At 39.8% G+C, this 25014-nt stretch overlaps 2 protein-coding genes across 3 annotated transcripts in view; both read right to left on the bottom strand.

Annotated features, from left to right (window-relative positions):
• Window positions 1-6379: 6379 nt before the first annotated feature.
• LOC117382319 (coiled-coil domain-containing protein 6-like) lies at window positions 6380-14798 on the bottom strand. The gene is made up of 9 exons (XM_033979459.2): window positions 14379-14798; window positions 13103-13252; window positions 12012-12140; window positions 11637-11740; window positions 11019-11179; window positions 10083-10239; window positions 9861-9961; window positions 9284-9402; window positions 6380-7591 (listed from the first exon to the last, which is right to left on the bottom strand). The coding sequence occupies exons 1-9, from the start codon at window positions 14631-14633 to the stop codon at window positions 7388-7390; spliced, it is 1380 nt and encodes a 459-aa protein (XP_033835350.1). The 5' UTR covers window positions 14634-14798; the 3' UTR covers window positions 6380-7387.
• A 486-nt stretch (window positions 14799-15284) lies between these two features.
• Window positions 15285-25014, bottom strand: part of ank3a (ankyrin 3a) — an 87879-nt gene continuing 78149 nt past the window's right edge. Inside the window, exons 38-47 of one of the 2 annotated variants that reach the window (XM_055227514.1) lie at window positions 24241-24315; window positions 24024-24155; window positions 23798-23938; window positions 19773-19863; window positions 19321-19483; window positions 18819-18896; window positions 18359-18442; window positions 18138-18260; window positions 17221-17296; window positions 15285-17123 (exon numbers count right to left, since the gene is read on the bottom strand). In XM_055227514.1, coding sequence (XP_055083489.1) covers window positions 17225-17296; window positions 18138-18260; window positions 18359-18442; window positions 18819-18896; window positions 19321-19483; window positions 19773-19863; window positions 23798-23938; window positions 24024-24155; window positions 24241-24315 — 959 coding nt within the window. In that variant the 3' untranslated portion in view covers window positions 15285-17123; window positions 17221-17224. Of the gene's footprint in view, window positions 17124-17220; window positions 17297-18137; window positions 18261-18358; window positions 18443-18818; window positions 18897-19320; window positions 19484-19772; window positions 21154-23797; window positions 23939-24023; window positions 24156-24240; window positions 24316-25014 lie in introns of both variants that reach the window. The other variant, XM_055227513.1, reaches the window with a different exon arrangement.

Raw genomic sequence — 25014 nt, forward strand, 5'->3', positions numbered from 1 at the left:
ACGCGCACTTACGGCTCACATTAAACGTGCCAGTGGCACTTGAGAGATTGTTTGCATTTACTGCATCTGCTTTGTGGAATGGGGCTGGTGTCTGCTCCAGGAGTGGAGTCGGTCCAGTCTGAGCCGGTTGTTCGCGTTAATAACAGCACCGCGCTGCACAACACACTGCCAGGGTCGTTCGTGAACGAGTCGGCTCTTTTGAACGGTTAGAGCCGTATCTAAATGTTTTAAAGAACCAAATCTTTTTCTCAAATTTTGAATTTTGAACTCTGAACCAACACAAGACTAAGCACAGAAGCAGAGCAGGCGACACAGTGAGAGCTCTGTGCACAAAAACATGGGCTATTTGACATCATAACATGTTTTAAATGATTATTGTAGTGTAACATTGTATTTAGATTATGCATTTTCTGAAAGAGTAAAGGCAAGGCAAGTTTATTTGTATAGCACAATTTGTACACTAGGTAATTCAAAGTGCTTTACAGAATAAGAAAGACATTAAAATCCCACAAATCAAAACATAAATAATCACAAATAATCATCATAAAATTAACATTAAAAGAGAAGAGTGCAGAATAACCTTTCAGTTCTCATTCTCAGTTTGAACCATTTTAAACACATCTGAGCCTTGGTCACCTCTCTGTGATAAAGTTGTAGATAAAATGAGTTCTCACATGGGCTTCTGTCATACAGGCCTAAATAAATAGTAAAAGAGACAGTTTTTTCTTTTGAATGGCTCTTTGAAATGAACAGATCAAAAAGATTCTGTCTAAAGTTTTAAAGATGTTTTACCACTCATCCAAGCGACTTCTTCAGTTCTCTTCAGATTGCTGTCTGAAGGGAGAACTACACTGAAACTAACACACCTATTTGTTTACAGTTTCTGTTTGTTAGTTGGGTCTATTGAATTACAGGAGGTGTGCCTAAATCATATTTTACATAATTGTTGAGGCCTCTAGTGGTTGCTCTCACTGCTATTAGCATACCTCTATCTCAGTTTTTTTCCTTGTTTTGATTTAGGTCTGAGGATGGAGTTAAAAATAGGAGATAAATGATGTCTGAGCCCATACCTGTTGAAAGACCAAATAAACCATTTCTTTTCTCTGGCTAAGATCTGAACCTCACTATCTTCAAAGGAGTGGTTAGTGTCTTTGAGATGGAGATGTACTGCAGACTGGGGTCCAGAGGAGCTCTTGTTGGTACATTCTCTTATGGAGTGGCTGCTTAGTTCCTCCAGTGTAACACTCACTGCACTCTTTACTACACTGATTGGAGGAGATCGCATCACTTTGTTTGTGGCTTTGGGTTTTGTCCTTTGGTTGAACCAGTTTCTGTCTTAAAGTGTTTGTAGGTTTGAAATAGATTGTTGTGCCGTTTTATTTTTTTAAGCTCTCTTTGATCCATTGAAGGCCCTCTGTTACCAATCAGAGGAGTCGGGGTCTTCGGATGTTTGGCCAAATTGTACTTGATGGAGTCTGTGCTACTTACAATGGGTCTGAGGGGTACTCCCTGTTTGTGAATTTTGGGTGCCATAGATGCAAGGAATGGAGTCCCCAGAAAATCTGTAAAACAGCTGTCGATCAATGACTTCTTCCTTTTCTAGCTTCTGTAAGCAGTCTATGATCTTCTTTTTGCATCCACTGGTAGGGTCTGGTCTCAGTTATTTGTAGGTTGTGATGTCACTGAGCAGGCTGTTCACATTAGCCTTGTAACTGCTCGAGTTCAGGATCACAGTGCACCTCCCTTTGTCGGCTGGCAAAATGTTGATGCTGTGGTCCTTCTTTCGAGCAGCTACAGCCTTCCTTTCCTCTGTTACATTGGAGGGTGGAGCACAAATCTACTGCAGCACAAATTCAGAGTTATTCAGACATTACAACACAGGGCTCAAGTGGCTCCTACAAGCGCAGAGGGAAGAGTGAAAGAACAACACATACAGAAAGCCCTGCCTGGTTATGGATATCCAAAATGGGACTTCCATAGATCAAAGAGAGCTAAAATACACAGGACAACAGAGAATCAGAACCCAGGAGAAAAGATATAACTATTCCCTACACAGCTGATGTGTCTGAAAAGTTACAGAGGATTTTCAGACAGCATGAAATCTTAGTCTTTTTCAAACCTACACACACTTTAAGACAGAAACTGGTTCACTCAAAGTACAAAGCAATGTGGTCTACTTCATTCAGTGTAGTGAAAACTGCAGTGAGCATTATATTGGAGATGCAAAACAGCTACTCCATAAGTACCAACACCGCTGCAAGAGCTCCTCAGGACCCCAGTCTGCTGTACATCTCCATCTCAAAGCCACTAACCACTCCTTTGAAGATAATGAGGTAGAGATCTTAGCCAGAGAAAAGAAATGGTTTGAGAGGGGAGTTAAAGAAGCAAATTTTGGTAGAAAAGACAATCCATCTTTGAAAAGGGATGGTTGACTTAGATATCGTTTATCTCCATCCTCAGACTTAAATCAAAACAAGGAAAACAATAGTCATAGCCAGTATGCTAATAGGCGGGAGAGCAGCCATTAGGGGCCTGAACGATTATGCAAAATATCAATGAAAAATAGGTGTGTCAGTTTCAGTGTAGTAAGGTCCTCCCTTTAGACAGATATAAGGCAGTGCCCATCAGTTCTCTGACCATAAGTGAAGAAGCTGCTTGATACAGCAGCGAAACATCTTCACTCTAAGACTTTTGTCCAGTTTATCATACTAGACCAACTAAAAGATTACACAGACTTTGTCACATACATTCAGTCAGTCAGTCTTGCTAGTCATTATGTCTACATAAGATTGGAGTGTGATGTACTCGTATTAAGAAGAAGCATATTGAAGAATTCATGTCATGTGAATGCCCTTAACCCGCGGTTATTAGCACGAGGACTGGAGTCTGTGATGAGCGCCTTTCCAGAAAAGCGGGCTGATGGGAAAGAGCAGAGATGAAAGCACATGGCCACAGACGGGGAGGGAGGTCAAACCAGCCCTTACACCAAATGCACTGGACATTCTTGAGGACCTTTCATGATTTTCCCATAATGGATAAAAAGCTGCCATGAAGGGTCTTACATGAAAAAAAAAAAGACTTAAACTGCATAATCCCCTCATGCCTGAAAAAAGAAGTGGAAAGGGAACACAGTCATAGTCATGCTGTTCCAGACCAGTTCCAACCAGTGAAACTCATACAGCATAATACAGTTATAGGACGTGGGTGAGGGTGGGGTGAGAAGGACAATGATATCCTTGTAGCACTTTATTGATCTTGGTCATAATCAATGCTCATGCCAAATATGAAATAATAACTTGCACAAGATACTGTTACAGTAAATTAATCAAAATACTACATATTTGATATTCCAGACTGAATAATAAATGTTAAATATAAACTAAAATCTACCAAAATGAATGACCTAATACTTGTGAGCTCTAACAAACACAGGCTGGTCAATATATGTGTAAAAATACCACACCAGGAAAACAGTATTATGTCACAGTGACCTTTATCTACACAAATCCATGCCTTGATAAGTTACTTTGCTAGCTAATCAGTTAATTGAGCACAATTCTCAAGATATTGTGAGTATTTTTTCTCTAATCTATTATCTCTGAATTTTCACACTGTTCAGGATTCTGTAGAATCATCATTTTATAAGATTGTCTAACCATATCCACTTTGCATCTCTTTGACAACCGTTATTTAACTGCATGTGTTGTAATAATTGGCAGACCGTGTAATATGCTTAACCAAGCACTACATCTTGCAAATACTGTAATAGTGGTGACCCCTTTATAGAGAAACAACAAGCAATTAATTGATAAGTTATTAACTGTAAGATATTTCCTGGACTTTGACATGCTTTGGAGGCAAGATGTGATCTCTTTTTTCAGGACATTATTTGAAGATGTTATGGTTGGCAATGGTTAGACAATAAAAAGCACTTGATTAAACATGGATACTGGCCAGTGAATTATAATCTAGTCCAAGTAGTTTTGATTACTTACCCTGACCTCAAATTGTATAGGACTGTTTCTCTCAAACTATGGGCCATGAAATGATTTTTGTGTGGAAAAACTGAAAATGTATTTAGTCTTAAATAAGGCTTGACCCCTTTCAAGTGCAGTGGTAAATAGTCTGCCATTTGTTGGTCTAACAAATCATTTTTCAAGGCCTATGTCCTAAAACTAAATCAAACGTTAGACATAGGGCTGCTTAACCATTTGGTAGATAGCCTTTTGTGTTTTGGTCATTGGTTGCTTTTCATGGGGGTTGAAAGCATGCAACTGAAAAGGGTTGAGAACCACTTGTATAAAGCACTGTTTACCAAAAATGTAAACGTTTTTATTTGTTGTATGTTACATTCCATATGTGCCCATTTGTAATTTTGATACCTTCAGTGAGAATCTACAACAGAAATATTCATGGAAATAAAGAGGAAAAATAAATGAAAAACTGTCCAAACTGTGTATGTGTGAGAAGGCACGCTCACCCATACGCTTTCAGTATAACCAAAAGTTTAAGTATTGAATATAAAATTATAATGATGACAAACTAATAAAATTGTTAGAGAAACACGTTTCCCAGCAGTTCTCTCCAAGCTGACCTGAAATCCCTCTCATGCTGTTATGTCTGTTGTAGTGTGATACCCAAGAAGCCGCCTCTCACTGTTCTCTGCTGAAGGAGATTTGACCACCTGGCTCCCCAGCTCCACAAAGGTGAAAGGTCATCGCAGCACACAGCCAGATTCCTGCTTGGATTAGTTCAGGTTGCCGACTTGGGTTGTGACAAAGAACACTGTGTCATAGAAATAATACATTTGTAACATACCTCCGTACGAATTTCATCAAAGATAATACTCAATGCACTTGAGTTATGTGCAGTGTTAGGGTCAACCTACCGCAGTGTGTGAGCAATAGGGGGCTGGAAAGTGTTACGTAGAGAAGAGTCATCGGCGTCTGCACAGGCCAGGGTTATGGTGTCAAATTACCTTGATTTATGATGCTTCTATTGTGGCCATATCCTGAGAAAAAAGACTTTACAGAAACACCAGCCTGTGAAAAAACATGACCCTCTGTAAGACACATCAATCTCACAGTGAGCTGCAAACAACTCCCATGTTCAGTGGACATCTTCAGGCTGGGTTTCCCTCAACTGGGTTCCCCTAACCAAGACCTGACCAAGCAGCTGTCTTCAGTTGCACAGTGGACACACTGGTCCTGACAGGTTGTCCTGCAGCACTGAAGGCTTTCCTAGTAAGAAAAATTTAAAGGTACACCATGCAACTCTCTAGAGGAGGGTCCACCACCTGGTTTTCTCCATGAATGTTAGAGCTTTGTGTGAAATATTCCACGGTAAGGCATTGAAGTTATGACACCACAAGAAGACCATGTTACAAGTCAGATCTGAGGAGATGGAATGCCTGCTCACAGTAAGAAAGCATGTTTTTAAAAGTCACCTGTAATTGATTCACAAGTCATAATAGATAACTCAGATGCCATGCAGTGGCACATTCCAGGCATGGACACAAGCAGGTGGTGGAATCTCCAACCTGAAAGTTATATAGTGCACTTTTAAGATACCTCACCCATAATGATACACTGCTTGATTAAAAAAAGTGAAATGAAATGGGCAGAAGCCTCTCATTGGATAGTTGTCACTGTCAGGAATAGGTTTGGCAACATAACATGCCCAAGAACGAGATTAGCATACTACTTGAAGATACTAGATCATGCAATGAGTCAATCAAAAATAATTATTTATCGCCAGGGGGAAGTTTTATTTGATGACCTGGTTGTTCCTTCAATTTATTTTTTCCCTCCTGAATGGTAGGTTCCAAGATGACTGTGCCAGGACCTCAAGTCAACCCCATTAGGATTACAGAGACTGAGTAAATTTGAGCCGTAGCTAAAAGGGGTCAAACGAAATGCAAGACTTTTTATTTGGCCAATCAGTGTATGAATCTCTACACACACTTCCTCAAACTTTTCACACAAATTATCATCTCAGAAAATATTAAGTCATACCACCAAATTTAAACCGAGTCTCTAACAGGACTGTAACTATAGCTAAACTAGGTTATTGGAGCACAAGTTCTAAACAAGGAACTGCCCAAAGGAGAAGAAAAATTTCTTAATACTTGACATGAGGAGTCCATGTACCACCAGAACAAGCTTGTGCACCACAATTTGTGAATCACTACCTATAGGATTTACCTGGTGTAAATATATTACACATCTTTTGTGTGTAACCATCTAAACATGAACCAACATTATTTTTTGACTATACTCCACCTTAAAATATCTCCATGAAAATAAAAAGATGCTGAATAATTTGTAACAGTTCTTGGTGAAGTGTGCAGGAGTGAGAATTACTTGCACTCACAAAATGGTTAGGTGTCATCTCAAGAGCTTTAATTATACATAGAAACTTTGATCAACAGTACCATTCATTTAGAATGTATAGCAGTATGTATATTTAGTGTGAAGAGCATTATGCATTTTCCTTTTTCTGATGAGGAATATCCATTAGGATGAAAGAAGCGTTCAGAAATACACCAGAGAAGAGCAGAAAAGAGACTGAGTACATGACTAAGTGTAACACCTCGGACTACATTTTATACACCTCGAAAAGGCGACATTGATCAGTAAGTATGTACCAGTGTCCTCTATGTGTTTTTTTTTTCTATTACACTGATGAGCTGATGATATTTTGAAGGGTTTTGAATAAGAATTGTATGATGAACTCTATTTAATCAATGCCCTGTAATTACAGGCTGTCCCTGATGGACATAATCAAAGCTGTGTTAAATTTGGGGTTGTGTGAAATGCAAACTGCTTACATTTTAGCAGTGGGGGTGTGCCAGCGTGGAGGACATTTACTGCGACTGCGTGTCATATTTTAGGCATGAAAACAAAAGAATCAACCACATCCAACATCTTTTTTTCTCCAGCCAAACATCCAAGCACTGCTCCAAACATTCCAACTCTTTAGACCAATCAGAACACACCACCATTGTCTCTGTGCTGTTTGTGCTATGTCAGAAGCGCCACAACATCTCCGCCCGGCTACAGTCCCAAGCAACAAAAACAAAAACTTAACATGTACACGACAGAATGTGGAACAGATGATGGGCTTGAGAATCCCAAGAAGCAATAAATTTTTAGTCCATCCATTCCTTTTTAAGAGAAGTAACGCCATATTTATAAGAAAGGCAGCTAGCATCATTGTGAATGTGCCGTGCTGCCTTCTGGTTTCTTTCCCCTTTTCGGAGCTGCTTCGTTAGTGGAGGTGGTCAGAATGCTGCCTTCTTCCGCTGGGGTTGATGAAAGTTGCTGTTGCAGTAGCGTCGTGGCATTCAGAGGGCGTTTGCTGGGCCCATGGAGGAGCGCTTGTGGCCTTAAGGCTGAGAGGGAGGCTGCTGTGCTGTGGTGGCTCCGGCCGTGTGCATAGCTGCCGGGGAGGACATGGACTGGACCATGGGCTGAGCAGGAGGGGGGAGTGGAGGCTGAGGCTGCAGGGCCCCTGAGTGCGTGTTCGGGGAGGGTGGGGGCGTCGGACGTTTGAACTTGTCTGGGCTGGTGCTTCTTCTCGGGGATGGCCTCTGTCAACGAAGACAAGAACAAAAAACAGGTTAACACATCAGCACATGTGAGAAAGAAAATCAGAAAATTCCATCACACACTACTGCAGTTGCTGGGTTTTAGATGGCATCACCAGTAGAATTAGATCATGGCCCTGTACATTCTAAGGTTTGAGTCGACTCAATTCTAGAAATCAGACTTATGATTTCTGGTGACCCCCTGAGATCATTACCCACTTATATTAATTGCCTACCAATAAATGGCATAGAAACTACTATGATACCCTGCACCATTAGCACTTACAATACTGTTTTCTGTGTTTACTGGGGAGTGGAGAAGAAGCAGTGAGAAACACCATTACTTCCCCAGGGATTTTTAAACTTTCCTCAACAAATAAATGGACAAGTCAGTCGAACAGAGAGCTGAATCTTCAGGTGGGAGTAACTATTAATGTGGCCTAACTGTTGGTTTGTTTGTTGAGCAAATTTGCCCAATGTAAAGGCTTTACCACATGGCATTATAAGCAAACATAGAACACCTGATACACCCCTTTCTCCCAATCTCTCTTGCAAACCTTACAAACCTCTTCATGGAGCATTTTAATCACAGCCAGAGAACAACTAGTTTCTCACAGCTGAATATGCTGACATGGTTTTGACTCCTTCACAGGCTGAAGGTTCAGGATCATTCATTGAAACAAAAGGCCGATGTATCAGTGTTAAAGCACAGTCTCAGTAAAAGCTTGTGCAGTTCACTGTGTCAGCAATCGCTAGACCTAATAATACATGAGTAAATGGTCTACATGAGCTTACGACTAAGCACAAAGTTTGAGGGTAGTTTGTGGCTTATTGGCATTTCTAAATCCCTAACAGTGTAATAAATTGTTAAATCTAAAACAACTGGCAACTAAAATATTCCGGGATTAGGTTAAAGGTAATACATATAACAGTTTAAGGTCAGTCTCTGTTTCCAACCAGGTCATGTTTATTAAATCTGGCCGCCTCTCCAGGAGTTTGAAACTCCTGATTTAGATGTTTTAAGTTATACTTAATACTAGGTATAATTTCTAATGTATGTGGTTCTGTCTGTTTTTATCGCAAAGTAACTTACATAACCCATATCCTTATCAATTAAGTTGATCAATTCGATAGGCACTGCACAACTACAGCCATGTCTGTTGTAAGAAACCTCAATTTTCGCACACATGAAACGGTAAGAAACAGATGATGGTAGCCTTATTTTTGGAAAGGAATCAATCATGGCAAGCAACAAAGACAACTTTGGGGTGACTACCTGGTGTTCAACCTTGAGGGAGTGGGAGCTGTCCACAAATGTACGTACTCTAAACTGCACATACAACATTCGAATAGGAAAAAAGATTATCTTTGTAGGGTAAATATATATTTAAGGAATTTTCACACATAAAAGCGATAGGACCAAATTAGAGGAACCCCCAAGCCAGCTTGCTTTCACACAGTCATTAGGAGCCTTACAGGCACCTGGTCAGTATATAGAGTGCAAAGTCAGGCATATGTTCACTGTGGGGTAAATTTATAGAGGGGAGACGCAAAGGACTCTGCAGTTTGACCATTATTTATAGCCAGAGAAGGCAACATTGATGAAATCCCTCTTGCTATGTTGTTCCTGAGCTACTTGTGCGAGTAGTAGGTGACTCTCATGTGAGTGACCAGACTTTGTGATGTTGGACTCACCGCTACTGCATGAGAGGAACTTCCGTGGACGTGCAGGGCAGGGGTGTTGTAGTGGGGCATTGCTCGGGACAGAGTGGCAGGAGGTGTGAAGCCAACTGTGTGGCCGCCATACGACAGACCTGGAAATAATGACCAAGAGTTACTCATGCACTGCTGACCTTAGAGCACCATAATGAAATAACACTTTACAAAAGTGAAACATGTTGCATTTAGCTGTCAAAACAAGGTAGATAGCACCTAGGAGTTTAAGTACCCCTGTACCAACAATAGACCCTAATCTAATCTTGCTAACTGGAGTCAACGCTGATATCAACGTCATATTTTGAAGCCTTTGTGAATACATACAATAAAGTCTTGGTATTATATAATAAACTTTGATAAGAAACCAAGTGTCATTAAAACAGATATTGGTAATCAGAGCAGTTTCCTTGTACATCAGTGATTCATTCAATACTAGTCAATACTCTACAGCATTCTCTATTATTGTAATTCGTAATAAAGATCACAGAGGCACAAATGGACTTTGTGTTGTAACTGCCAGCAGTGTTTTATGATGAGCACAACCAAATGTACCCACCAGGTGATATTGGCCTGCTGGAGCTGGGAGAGGGAGTATAAGGGATAGGGCTGGAGACTGTTCGTGCTCGCAGACCCTGGGCAGACATCTCATTGAAGTACCTAAAATGTAAAAACCATCATCAACTGAATGAATGCAAAAAGAAGTACCAAACAACTCTGCAAGCTTATAAATAGGCTCTTCTAGGATAGACACATGGAGAATGTGCATTTGTTTTAGTACCTCTCGTCATCCATTTCCAGACTGGACTCGCTCTCGGACAGCTGTCTGCACAGCGCCTCTCTGCGCTCCATCTCCCTCTGCAGCTTCCTCTGCAGTCGGATGTTCTCTTCCCTCATGTGCCGCTCCTCTTCGATGTACTGAGCCCGCTTCTCAGTGTCTGTTTGAAGCACCAAAATCATAGTCATCTGCTATACTCAAGTTATTTTAAAAAAGCTTTTGCTCATTTTGTGAATCCACATTTCTTTTTTTAGTGTCATTAGACATTTAAAACCAATATTAAATAATAGTGGGTCAGATGAGTCCAAGATGAAAATAATATTCATTTTTGTACGTATGGATCAAAAAACATGTTTAAGTAGAACCTGAAGAAGACGAAACAGGAGACTAACTTGCCCATTTGTACTAACACAAACTATTGTATAGTTTAGTATTGCAGTAATGTATACACACTAACTGTTGTGTGACCCAATTGTTCCACTAGGCCTAATCTATCCACTGCCTCCCTCTAGTGGTAACCCCATTTCATAAAAAAAAATAAAATCAACACTGAAATCCATTTTCTTTCAGCTTATTTAAAAAAAATATATAATACAAATTCTGAAATTTGAATGTATTGTGCAATTCAGTAATCCAAGTTACTGCAACAAATAATAAATGGGGCCTACAATATGATTTATTGCCTGATATTTGAAGGATTGACATAGCCAACAAACTTTGCAGTGGTTTAGCTGTGTTTTTTTTTTTTTTTTTTTGCACTGGATGCCCTTCTTGCAGCAACCAGCCACAAAGGGTGAGCCTCTGGTGTGGACGTGAATACGTCATTGTATGCATTTAATAAAATTTTGCAATTAACTGATTATTCACCCCGAGCTGTGTGTAAGCCATATGTTCACACATCACAAGTCTAAGATATGGACGAATTATCGGGCCACTTACGCTGCAGCTCTGTGGTGCGGAGGCTCTTCTTCAGCCTCTCCACCTCATTCTTGAGGAAGCGGATATGCCGCATCATGTTCTCTGGTGAGTCGATCTCCATGGAAACATCCCTGGGGGAGGGAGGAGCTGACACAGGCTGGTCCAACTTCTCCTGAAGGATCCTAGTTTGAAAATGAAAAACAAAAACATGAGTTCTCCTTTGACGTTGAGATGAAAGCTAATTTGGAGTAAATGTGTTCTAAGGTTCCCTCTAAGACACATGTGCCAAACTCAAGGCCCACGGGCCAAATGTGGCCCTCCACATCATTTTATGTGGCCCCCAACAGGGTAAATTCAAAAAGTATGACGATCTTAAAATGTCATTTTATCAGGAGATGCAGTTACACAGCCATATTTTTAAATCTAGGACAATGCATATGCAATATTTGTAACTTGAATACGTAATAAACACAGAAATAATAAATTAACAAGTTTAAAAGTAGTTATTTTAGTAGTAGTTATTTTACATCTGGCCCTTTGAGAGCAGCCATTTTACTGATGTGGCCCTCAGTGAAAATGTGTTTGACACCCTTGCTCTAAGATATTTACCCCTGTAATGTATGTTTAGATGATAATTACCTTTTCTCAGCCTCAAGTTTGTCCATCCTTTTCCACAGTCTGTTGACCAGGGCCTCCTGTTCTTGCTCTAATGTATTCTCGAGGTCAATCTTTTCACGGCGTAACTACGAATAAGAAAGACATGTCCAGTTAGTGAACGCTTCACCCATTTTAATACAAATGTTTTTTCCTTATAATGACAATACATGTACATGGTTACAAAACACAGTAGCAATCAATAAGCATCTCACTTACTAAAGGATGAGCAGATGTGTACACACATTGAGTTCATACTGATACAGATACAGAATTACTGCATCTACATGGAAAATTATACGGTTTGCTGTATTGCCATCACAACTGAAATGTTTAAGCATTTGCGCCGGGGACACTTACCTGTTCTAGAGTTAGTTGTTTTGAAATGGTCTCATTCTCCATCTTCTTTATTTTCTTCATCAGCTTGTTTACCTGGAACTCTTGCTCCTGTTCCAAGTGCTGTTCCAGCTCCGCTTTCTCATGTTGGAGCTTGAATATGAAATAAAAGAATAAAAACAGTTGCATTTATAAAGAGGACAAGGCCATAAGAAAGAGGTGAGGAAAGCATGATGGATTGTGCAACTGATTAGTCATTGCAGAGAACAGAATACCAATTACAAAATGTATAATACATTTGATGGCATGTTTACAAACATGTTTATAACAGTCTCACAAAGGAAACTGATACACATACAACTACATACATGGTATCTAAACAAAACCAGATGCCATGTTTCTTTAGAAATGTTCTTATTCAATTATTCAGAAGAAACCAACAGTAACCACATAGTAGTTAGTCTTGCAAAGAGACAACTTGACCCCTGAGCCTTTTCTGCAGGGCTTTTTAGCTGACTAAGCAGTACAACAAGTTTAAAACCTGTAAAAGAGGAACTACTCTGGGCCTACTCAGTCATGGGTAGGATAGAAAGCTGGTCATTTGTCACTCTTAAATCCATGGTGTCAATTGTCAAGTAATGTATTAAAGGATGGTCACAAACTGTCACATGATTTTTTACTTGACCACACCCACAGCATTCAATATAACAAAAAACAACTTTTTCACTCACAGGCAAGTTCAGCTCAGATATTTGTAATGTGTGGCCTCAAGATTCCTCCTACATTACACATGAGTAATCCAAGGTCTGCAACTAACCATAAACAGTCTGTCTGCATGTTAGGTGCTAAAGAAACTTGAAAAAAATGTTGGAAAAGGCTGACCCAATTAACAGTCACAGAAGTGAAGAATGACTACAAGGAACATGGCAGTACTTGAAGACTTGTTAAGATTTCTAATTTGGGTCACCTGCCAACATAACCTCTCAGAAGTAATTAAGCATGGAATAACTACATATTTAAGATTTGTAATAAAATTTGCATCTACAAATCACTGTCCATCAACTTCTCACTAAAGACACATAAAGAATGATCTCATCTTTGGTCCCATCTCTTACTTGCATGAGCTTCCTTGACAACTCATTTGTGAGAAATTCCTCCTCTTTTTCATAGTTAACTGCCAAGGTCTCCTTTTCTTTCTGCAGGGCCTGGATCTTTTTAAACAGGGTGTTGCTGATAAATTCTTCCTCTTGTTCAGCTCTGGCTTGCTGCAAAACAAAATGACAACAAGAGGAAATTTTTAGTACAGTGACAGTGTATTTCATAGACTAACCAGAGTGAGTACAGCAGTAGCTTTGAGACACCTCTGTCCTTCTGTCAACATTTGCTTGAGATTACCCGTTTTGCCACAGTTTAAGATGAAAACCATGCACAAGCAGAAAATCTGCATAATTATATCTGAATGAGAGCAGACACATAGCCAACTGTGACATAAATTAATATAAAGAGTAACATATCCTTGATTAAACCAAAGTAGTTGGAGCAATGAGTGATTTAAAGAGGGGAGTAAAAAGAACTGTGTGTAATAAATAAAGGAGTCAGCCACTGCAGCTGGTGTGATGATACAGCCAGTTTCCCGGTTTTCCAGCCTCCTCTTTTTACCCTGACCTCAAAGCAAAATGCTGTTCTGCAAGCTGTGAGAATGTGTCAGCTGGGAACAATGACAGCACAATGGAGAGCAAACAGCTAGTTAAGCTGCACACATGTACATAGGCTGGGCCGGCGGCACTGTGGCTCACTCGCTTTACATGAGCCTGACTAGCTGGCTAACTTTGGCCTACATACTTCCCATCTATCCGCCAGATCGGTTACACATTTTATGAAGCTGGACTGATTAAGTGAGCATGAGGACATCTGAGTGAGGGGAGTAGCTTAGCAGCAGCATGCGTCAGTGTCCAGATCACATCTTCACTGACATAAGCTGGGATAATACTAAACAACTTATCATTTCCATAAAAGCTAAGAGCGGTCTGCTTAACTATACAGGGCGCTGTCTCTGTCATTTCATGGCTACTGGGGTTAGCTCAAGTTAGCAAAACTAGCAACACAAAACAAAACAAAGCAAAATTGCTGAGTGACACTGCCCAGTCACACAGCAAGGTTTAGCACAGGCTAGATTAGCAATATCCAACTCAGAGATTAGCCAACATGTTAAATTCTGTGCATGTTGCTAAATCAGAGAAGTTATATATACACACACAGTGCAACTGACTGATAAACTATTGTTTATAACCCTAACACAAACGAACAAAGATATAGCTAGCCCGCTGACAAAATGTGCTTATACAGGTGGCGTGGTTAGCATTGAGCTAGTTAGCTTCTAGCATTACTCACAATGGTGACGCTAGCTTTGCGGAGATCTCGGTTCTCCTCCTGCAGCGCTTTGCACTTGAGTTTGAACGTTTCCAGTTCAATCTTAAGAACTTTATTTTCTTGTTGTAGCGAGGCCAAGCGGTTCGTGAGCTCCTCCAAGCGAAACTGTGAAATGACTATGCTGGGTTTCCCAGAGTTCGAGGCTGAGGAGGACATCGGGGTAGCCGAGCTGCTGCCCGCTCCGTCAGTGTCACTCTCACTCGCACTGTCCGCCATGGCTGTGCCACAGTGTGGAGCAGAGTACAGGCAGAGCACAGGCACAGGCACAGCACAGGCACAGCACACACACGGGGCTGCAGCGTTTGAACAGCTCACTACTGTCCAATGGTACTGCTATCAGTACACCGTGTGACCTTGTTCACGCTCTGGCCACAGCGCCCCAACAGGCCAACTCCAGCACTGCATGAATCTGAGCCTGACAAAGGGTGTGTCAAGAAGACAGCATTGCAACTAACAGAGCACTAATGTTATAGTAGATATTGCAGACTCAATCATGCATCCTCTTATGGGACCACTATGCTTTTTGTATAGGTTAGTATCGACATAGACTGTTTCTGTCTCTATAACCATTTATTAAGTTCTATATTATTTATATTTCCTATTCCCTTCCAATTATCTTTTTGTATTGCTGCTAAGCACACAGCCTTCTGTTGTGAAGTATAATAGTATAGTATAAAATGTTTTCTATTTGTCAAATGCATTAAAAATGTCATCATCAATCATTTAGAAACATATGACACTAGATTTCCTTCCCACATGCTCCCACCTGCAGCTGTGAGAACGCTGTAGAGGACACTGGTGAGTGGGATGCCAATACTGATATGTTGAAGGACTTACACTATTGTCCGAATGTAAGTGACACAAATGTACAAGGCCACAAGGAAAAGAAACAGATTTATTGCAAAACCAACCTTATTATTTTCAGTTGACTTTTTAAAGATGTCTAAAACATTTGTGGTGGCATCATTGCTGCTATAGCTTCTAAAAGACCTTGAATAACCAAAGTGCTAGAATATTACATTTCAATGGCTTCACTCTGTTAGTAAGAATTGTACATCAAAAGTTCTTATGTGAAAACACATATCAAAGAAAACTGACAAAAAATCAATATCAAATAATCACTTAACCCCTAGATTGACATGGTAGTATATTGGGATGTTGAACAAACAAACTCATTCTGACCTTTTGACCCACATAAAAGAAAGAAAAGTTACATAGTTTTAATGTCCACAGCATAGACATCCGCATAATGAGCCATTGCACCAGTAGAACACCACACTTACATGGGCTATATATATAAAAAAAAAAAAATACATATTATGTAATTTAATGAAATATTGCCAATGAGCTAATGAAAACAATTCTATGTGACTCTGTATATATGGACTCTCAAGCCTAATATAAAATATTACACAGTTTCAGAGTTAAACACAATTTTATGCTTAAATAATTATTTTTGACCATCCAGTGTTTTGTCATACAATATGCTATAGAGCTACAATCCAATAATGACTTTATGTGTCTTCAGTGTGAGTACGATATAAATAGACATAAAAAAAAAAAAAAAAAAAAGACAAAAAAAGAAAAATAAAGAAATGCCCCATTTTCCTTTTAATATCACAACAGCTTGGAAACCAGATGACACACCACTTGGTGGTCATTGGTGGTTTAAGTCTAGACTCCTACACCTTAAAACCAATATGCACAATGGTAAAATCTTACAGAAAGCCAGCTTACTAGCGTTTACATTCAGACTATCAATCAGCAGATGCTACTCATTCATTCAAAGGACAGATAAAACCCAGCTATGAACATTTTTCACATGGCTTTGTAAGCCCACACATGATAAATGCTTCTCCTAAAATATAAAAGTAGTGACCAACGTCAGGGCTATGTGCACACACATAAAGGGTTGTATTTGTTATTTGAATACAGTGTTTTTGCAAACTTGTAAAAATTGTACTCAAAATAAATGAACATGCATGAAAATATGAGTCATCTGAAAGGCTGCTTTTGCAGAATTAGAATAATTCCCATTTTGGAAATTACTGAAATCTGACTTTTTCTGGAAAGTTTATATTTAAAATCAAACCAGCATTATCATGTACAAACATTATATTATACCAGCTCTATTAATAAATTATACAAGAACCTGTTTCATTACACTCATCTTTAAAAATTGAAACCCCTTTCATAAAGTTCAAAAGCACTTAAAAGGTTGCTCTTTTAGTGCAAACTTGACCAATAACATTGTAATTTCAGAAAAAGTGTTAGTTAAAATCAAAAACAATGGGTTCAAGAAAATAAACTATAAGGCGAGTGTTGAACTTGTATCAGAAGTGTCCAGCAGTTTTTTTCAGTTTTGTGTCGCCTTTTTTCTTTCCAGGCAACTTGTGGAAAGAGCTCTTGTGCCATCTTTGGTCACAGTTTCACCTGTCTCCACTGCAGTCCAGAGTAAAGTCATCACCTCAAACCTCTGCTCGGATGCTCTCCTCACACTAGTCGGCCAATGGCACATGCCCCCTCAACCAGGAAGCAGGATTGATGTCCATGGTCCACAGAGGAGACTAGAAAATGAGTGAGTTTTCATGCTCATGCGCAAATGATCAGCTCTTCCTGCATGAGAACCACCCACAAAGCTGATATAAGTAGATTGGACCCTTTGCCTCAAGTCCTCACAGTGGAACCTTATTTCTGGGAGACAATCTGTAGGAATGAGATAAAAAAGACGAAACAAATGACTCACAGGGGGATGAGAATAAGTTTTGGTGAAAATTGGACACTGGAACAAATGCTGTTCTACCTTGCTATGAGTGGTGCTTTTTGTCGCTGGACCTTCTATCATCCTTTCTCCTGCTATTTCTGGACCCGCTGCCTTGCTGTAAAACACAACAAAAATATTGAATTAATTAAAATTGTAGTCTAAAATAAAAGGCTTACTAATTTTCACATCAACCCAAAACCACAGATTCAAGCAGATTGCATGTTAGTAATATAAATGAAGGCAATTCACATCAGACTAGTAGCCTACAAGAAGAAAAAAACATGTTAATGATTCACAGCAAGAACAGATTAGGTTCACCAAAATTCCATAGTCAGTTGCAAAAGTGTTTTACACACACAAAAAAGCAAACAAAAAACCCAAGTCAGCTTTGACTTCACCACAAGTAAAACATATCAGAACATGAGTTCATTAGAATTGTAGTAGTTAATTTATATAATAAAAAAAATAAAAAAAAGCAAAAAAGTGGAAGGAAAGCATGATTGACTCAAAATGAATGAAACAAATGTTAAATAGTAGACCAGTTTCATTAAAGATGCACTATGCAAGTTTTCTGGTTGAGGGTGCATCACCTTTGTCTCGTGAACAGGTCATTGTTTTGCCTGGAATGTTCCACGGTGTAGTATAAACTTTCTCTTTTTCATTTATGCCATTGTATGCATTTTATTGATTAAAACAAAATCATTTGATTTTCTTGTCTTCGTGGAGATTGCTAAATGTTATGCCATTTTGTGGGACATTCCAGACAAATCAACAACACTCACAGAAAAAAAAGGTGTCGGACTGTCCACTTAAAAACGTACATAGTGTACTTTAAAGTAATAAGTGGATATGAATTGAAACACTGCATGATTCGTTTTGAGCCATTGTGATAATAAGATCTATACACATGTTCTGACACAGATAAATTATTTCAACCTGGATAAACTATACCCAACCTCTAAACACTCCTCAGACAGAGCCGGACTGTGCCGAGGGTCCCTCTTACGCCACACTCCATTGTCATTGCCTTGATTGTCCGGTGTGGGCGTGGAAACACGGCGGATAACTTTTCTGATAACCTACCCAAAGCAAATGGGGTTCAAAACACAATAGATATTACTAGATGCTCCTGTAATAAGCCCTCAAAGATATTATTAGTTTAACAAGTGCACTTTACTTTTCTGCTGATGAGGTTACCATCATGATCCAAGTAGTGTTCCTCAGTCATACTCTCACCTGGGATGTTTCTTGCTTCTTCGCCCTGTAAATATTTGTCAAATTAACAGTAAGATGATTGTGTAATATTTTGGTTGACCCATGCCACCAGCACGACAGGAAGAAGCACTGTGTAAATGTAAACATCATGGTAATAGAGGAAGCACTAAAGGATTAAAGAGACATATAAAATTGACTTTTATGAGCTTTTAACCATGTTTTAACAGTGTTCATCATTCCTCACAGTTGCATTTTGATGAATAGATGCATGTTTGAGTAATCCTGTATAGTAATTTGTAATAGCAAAAAAGGCACATCACCACCACCACCACTGCAAATCCACTACTACCTGCACAACTCAAGTTCAACAGCTGAAAGAAAAAGACCCCACCAGAAACCAACAAACCAGGCTCACATTGTACCTTTAAAATTATACGGCGTCTGAAGATTTTGGTGGTTACAGTTTGTTCTTCCTCTGAGCCAGAATCAGCACTAACTCGCTGATGATTAAAAAAAAGGATTAACACAAAACTGAGACAAAGACAAAACAACAAGACATTTTTACAGGCACCGTTTAGGTCAATACTGATGTGGATGTGCCACCACAGCATATAAAAAGGTCCTTCTCTGGAGCAATATAAGTGCCTATAGAAAAGAAAGAATTAGAATATAGCACTACTAGGTTCTGTGTTAATTTTGCCATATTGGTAAGGGTCAACTTCATGTGGCTTCTGATGTAAAGTTTAGGGGAAAGGTTGAATGAGGCACATAATTCAAACAAACACATTTTATGTTTTGAGATGCACACCACCTTATGTGAAAATAGCCTAAGATTAATTTTAGTGTGCAACAATGCTGCTCCATGGCTTCCTGCAGGAAAAGTGGATGCAACCAAAATTTGTGTAAAAAAATTAAATAAATTACCTGGATTTTTTTCTCTGACACTAATGCCCCCTCCTCCTTCTTGACATTTGAAGACTGTGATGAGGTGTCCTGAGGTGAGTGCTTAGCATTGTTGCCATTTTGTCTGGATCTGCCTGATTCGCCTCTGGACGAGGAAGTGATGGAGTCACTCGAGATCTCATGGCTGCAGGATTTAAAATGAAAGATTAGGGCCCTGTTATGACATGACTGTAAACTGTAGACTGTGCACTTAGAGATGAGCAATAAATTATTAAGTGAGAATATTGATAATATTGTCTTAAAGATATGCAAAATGTGAATATCTCAAATAAGGGTAAGGATTTAAACAAAAACAAGACTATAAAGTGATATTCCAGGATTTTTACAGTCCTTTAACATTTGTTAGATACATAAACCTAAAAAAATATCTTCTCTCGGAATACCCCAAAAGAAAAAAATATTTTCCTGGTTACCTTTCCCGTTTGTCGAGGAGGTCCGAGCTGACACTGCGCCCTTGTGTTGGTGGCTCCACGTTGACACTAGACGAGTCACTACTGTGCCAACCTGAAAGTGAACACAAGTCTTTTTCTGCCTGTTCCACCTGACGGATCATTTCCTTGATAGTAGCACCGTTTGTTTCCTCGCTGTCCTCCTCCACCTCTGAGCCTTTATCCTTCAATACTTCAGTTGCTGCAGGTGCCTCTTGTGTTTTCATTTCTTTGATGGTTTTACAATCCATTTCATCCACGTGAGGTGCGGGGTGGGTGGCCAGACATTCTTTATCTTTTGTGGGATCCTCGACTTCTTGGCTTCCTTCTAATTTTACTTCATTATCTCTAATGATTTCAAGGGACATTTTGCTGCTATGCTTTTTGAGAAAATCATGCTCTGACTTATCCTGACTTAAACTCTCCTCATTACACCCTTTTACGTCCACTCTCCCATCAGTACCTTCTTTTTCACTTTCTGCATTTTCAGCTAGGATACTTTTTTCTACTTCGTTCCCTGTTTTTATCAGCACAATCTGCTCCTCGGACGGATACAGCACATTTTTTACCTCGTCAACTCGACACACTGTTCCTTCTAGAACAAGCTGCTCCTTTGTCATATCTGTATCATCTTGTGCATACCCTTCCAACATGATTTCATTAGCCAACTTCAGTTTATCTTGTATGACCATTTCACATTTCATTTCTACATTCTGAATAAGCTCCTGCTCTATCCACTTCTCCACTACAATATTACCCCCTAACTCTGCCTTGGCCTTTTCAGCAACTTTCACTAGTTCATCTGCTTCTACGTCCTTTTTACATTCTTTTAAATGTGCATCATCCTGGGCAAATATGGGAACACTGGTCAGAGGAGAGTCTCCTATATGAACTCTTTCAGGTGTTGATGGAGTAATGGATGATATGGATGATAGCGATGGGGAGGATGTGGAGAAAGCCATGTCGATGTCCGGCTCACAGAGACCAGTGGCTAGTTGTGTCTTGGGCTTGTGGATTTGCTGTGGGCAGGATTTATCTTCTTCCTCACTCAAGAGAAGCTGATCATTTAGAGCAATGTGCGGCTTTTTGACCAGTGACGGAAGGGGATCGGGGAGTTCAAAGACTGGGGCTAATAGGGCGAGTTGGGAGGGTCTTGAGGGACTATTGGGGGGGCTGTCTCCCCCAGCATGAGCCACCTGTGAGCTGTAGGGCGGGGGCACCATGGAGTCTGGGTCAGTGAAATATTGTTGTGGAAATGGGGTGAGAGAAGGGTTGGGAGTGATGGGAAGGTCGGACTCCAGGAAGCTGGGACTAGAGTGAAGTAGAACGGCGGGGGACTGCAGCTCCGCTAGAATGCTCTGATAATCTGTAGGTGACAGGACCACATACACAGGCTGAAGCATGCTACACAGAGAACAGACCCGCAAACTCCACACCCAGTCAGATGGATAATGTCACAAGAGCAAAATGTAAGCATACATATTACAAGGAACTGAAAGAGGAACATCCACAGCACCACAAGCATGTAGAGAACTATAACTCAATACATAACTATAATTCTTAATAAGGATGTCAAGATCATTGGTTTAACCCAGAACTAAGATTATTCATATCAAAATAAAAAAATATTAGGAACTAAATATCATATATTGTGACAATTGTATAAACAAAATTAAGTAATTTCAATTCAATATAGCTCCCCAAGTGAATCTAAATGTAAAGAGATTTTTTATCTGGTCACATTAACTATACTTTACTTTACTTTACTATACTACACTGTCTGGCCAAAAAAAAAAGTCACCACCTGGACTTAACTAAGCAAATATGTTGGGGTTGCTGTAGTTGGTCAGGTCTAGGTTCAGCAACAGTCTGTGCTCAAAGAATGAGGTCATCTGACACCTGAATATACTGAATGACCAGGTTATTCCATCAATGGATTTTTTCTTCCCTGATGACACGGGCATATTCCAAGATGACAATGCTAGAATTCATCAGGCTCAAATTGTGAAAGAGTGGTTCAGGAGCATGAGACATAATTTTCACACATGGAATATCCACCACAGAGTCCAGACCTTAACCCCATTGAGAATCTTTGGGATGTGCTGGAGAAGACTTTGTGCAGTCAGACTCTACCATCATCAATGCACCATCTTAGTGAAAAATTAATGCAACACTGGATGGAAATAAATCTTGTGACATTGCAGAAGCTTATCGAAACAATGCCACAGCAAATGTGTGCCGTAATCAAAGCTAAAGGCGGTCCAACCAAATATTAGAGTGTATGACCTTTTTTATATGGCAACTTTTTTTGGCCAGGCAATGTATTTACAGAAAGTTTCTATATATAGTAGAGTAAAGTTTCATACCTAGAGGAATAATAATCTATTAGACAACGTGTTTGGTTATTGTGTCAATAATTGATAATATTTGATATTGTGACACTCCTAATGGAAAATGTTTCTCATTCTTTTTACATTTGTGACATGAGTAGATAAAAAAAAATAAGCATCAATGGATGTGTGTTACACAGTTATGTGACATGCATATTAGTGGTGAAATTTACATCTACAGTTCAAGCAAACTAAAGTTATTATGTATTATGTTATAGTAAGGTAATCTGATTAAAGAGCAACATGTGTGTACAGACATAAGGCCGTGTTAATATACAAAGCATGCCACGCAACATGTTAAACCTAATTAGAATTTGAAATCCATGCTCACACAGACAGATGAAAAAGCAACACTTAAAATATCTAAATATATATCTCCATTTTAGAAGAGTCATGCTGGGTCTGGGTGGTAAGAGGAGGGTTAGGGGGTGCACACTGACATGAAGGACAGGGGGACAGGGGGCGAAGCGGCGGGGAAGAAGGACATGGGCTAGCAGAGCGCGATCCAGAGGCAGATGCGTTTGGCAGAGTAGCCACAGACACAGGGGAGACACGACCTGAAGTGGGCAGCTGTGCAGCTAAAGATTCTCCACTCAGGGAGGTGGTGACAGGAGGAGGAGACATCTTACCAGAGGTAGAATTGGGTACAGAGTTAGGTTTGGGTGTATCAGGGGCAGGGGATGAAGGGAGAGTATTTGGTTTGCAGAGAGCTGGTGACCCAACAACTGTAAAAGAAGAGTTGTCTGGGTCTGTTTGCAGAGATGGTGTTGGAGACTGTGGGACCGCAAAGGAAAGAATGGGTGGTGGAGAAAGACAAGTAGGGGTTGTGGGAAGGGGTGAGGTGATCAATGGGATAGGGGAGGAAGAATGGGGTGAAAAAGTGTAGGATGCAGATTGTCGTGGGTCAGGAATAATTGGGGAGATGGGTACAGGAACAGGGTGACTTTTAAATCGTGCTGCTGGTGCTAAATCTTTCAGAGAGATGGAGGACTCATAACTGGGAGAGCGGCGGGGGCTGAGAGTGGAGGTAGGGGTGAGTGGGGTGGGTGGGGGAGTAGGGGTTGGTGGTGGACAAAACAAACCAGATTTTTGAATAATTATAGGGGCAGCACTTCCAGGAATAAGAGGAATGATGATTGAAACTTTGGGAAAGATCACAATGGAAGGCAGAATAGAAAAGAAAAAAGAAAGAATGAGCATCGTGATTTGACAAAGACCTAGATTAAAGTGACATTAAGGTGCAGGGTTGCAATGAATGCATAAGAAGAAGGAAGGTTTCAGCAAAACTTGACTCTTGTGTTAAGAGCAGTTATGTGCTGGCATGAGCATACATGTGAATACTGATGTGGGACATGGTGGGAGGCAGGTACAATAAAAGGGAGTGGAGGCAGCTTAGTTTTGCAGCAAAAGAGATTGTCATCTATTCAAGACGAGCTCAGAGGAACTGGAGGAGGACTAAGAGAAACAAGTAGGCAGTGGTAAAACAACAGGGTTAAATAAAAGCCTATAATGGTATAACATGCATGCACAATTCTGTTTAACTATATACTACACTAAGGGGTACAGAGGATTGAATAGCAGGTACATTAAAGAGATCAGCTAAACAAAGCTAAACTTTACCATCAGCCTGATCCCGGAAAACGTTATCATCAGCAAAACATCTGGTGCCTGAAATGTTACCATAGTCGAAAATTGGGCCCTCCAGTAGAGTGACAATATCCATCCGATTGACTTTTGTCAGGACTGTGGATAAGGCATCCGCTGTATGAAAAAACAATAATTCTTATTGATTCATGTAAAGACAAAGATTTCTTTGGACATGTTTAGCAATGAAATATGGCCTTACTTGTGGCATTTTTTCCTTCCCTGCTGACCCATTTCTTTAGCAGCATGAAACTCTGAGCTGTTAGAGAGTTAGGGTTCTCTATTCTGATATGGTTGATCTCATCCACAGTGAAGTTCATCTCCCGAGCTAACTCTGTCATAGGCAAAAATGGAAACTCCACTTAATCTATTAGTACATCTAAAACTTAGTTAAACCTAGTGTTTTCAAATCAGCTAACCTGTCCAGCTGAGTCCCAGATGATCAGCAACAATAGCCATTCGCAGGTCTGTGCGCTCACATGGGCTCTGAGGACCTGGTAAGGAACAGTATCGATTAGGGCTTTTTCCAATTAAAAAAAAAAAAAAAAAAAAAAACATAAAAAAAAAAAAATCCTTGATGTATTAATCCTTTTCTGGCCACCTGTTTTTCAGTAATACTATTTAAGTCACAAACTGATGATCAGGAAAAAAACTGCAATCAATCAATCAATCAATCAATTATATAAATATATATGTATATATATTTTTAACAGTTGAAAAGATATACAGTACAACAAAACAGCGTTACATAATAATAAATACAGTATTTATTTATTTATTTTTCAAAATGGCCAGAAATGAATTAGACACAAGCAAAATGACAAAATATGTATGTTTTAGAGTAAGTGCTCTGTGATTATATGTGGTTATGTGATCTCTAAGCAGGCAGTAACTGTCATGAAGATCACACAAAACAAAGAATATGACACTAACATTTCTACATGTAAAAGGAGGTTTGTGTAAGTACCTAAAGTACTATGCATGCAAGACCTTTGTGCTTTTTGATTTTCCACTCAACACCCTAATGACAATTTATGATCGCAAAAACACTACACTAACTCATCCCCCACCCCCCCAACCCCCCCACCCACCCCACCCCCACCCGCCCCCCCTTGACAGACAGACAAATGAATTGCCAAACTACAGACTGGCTGTGCCACTTGACCAGTCACCACTATAACTAACATGCTTAC

The sequence above is a fragment of the Periophthalmus magnuspinnatus genome, chromosome 15 (genome assembly GCF_009829125.3).
Source record: "Periophthalmus magnuspinnatus isolate fPerMag1 chromosome 15, fPerMag1.2.pri, whole genome shotgun sequence".
In the NCBI taxonomy this organism is placed as follows: Eukaryota; Metazoa; Chordata; class Actinopteri; order Gobiiformes; family Gobiidae; genus Periophthalmus; species Periophthalmus magnuspinnatus.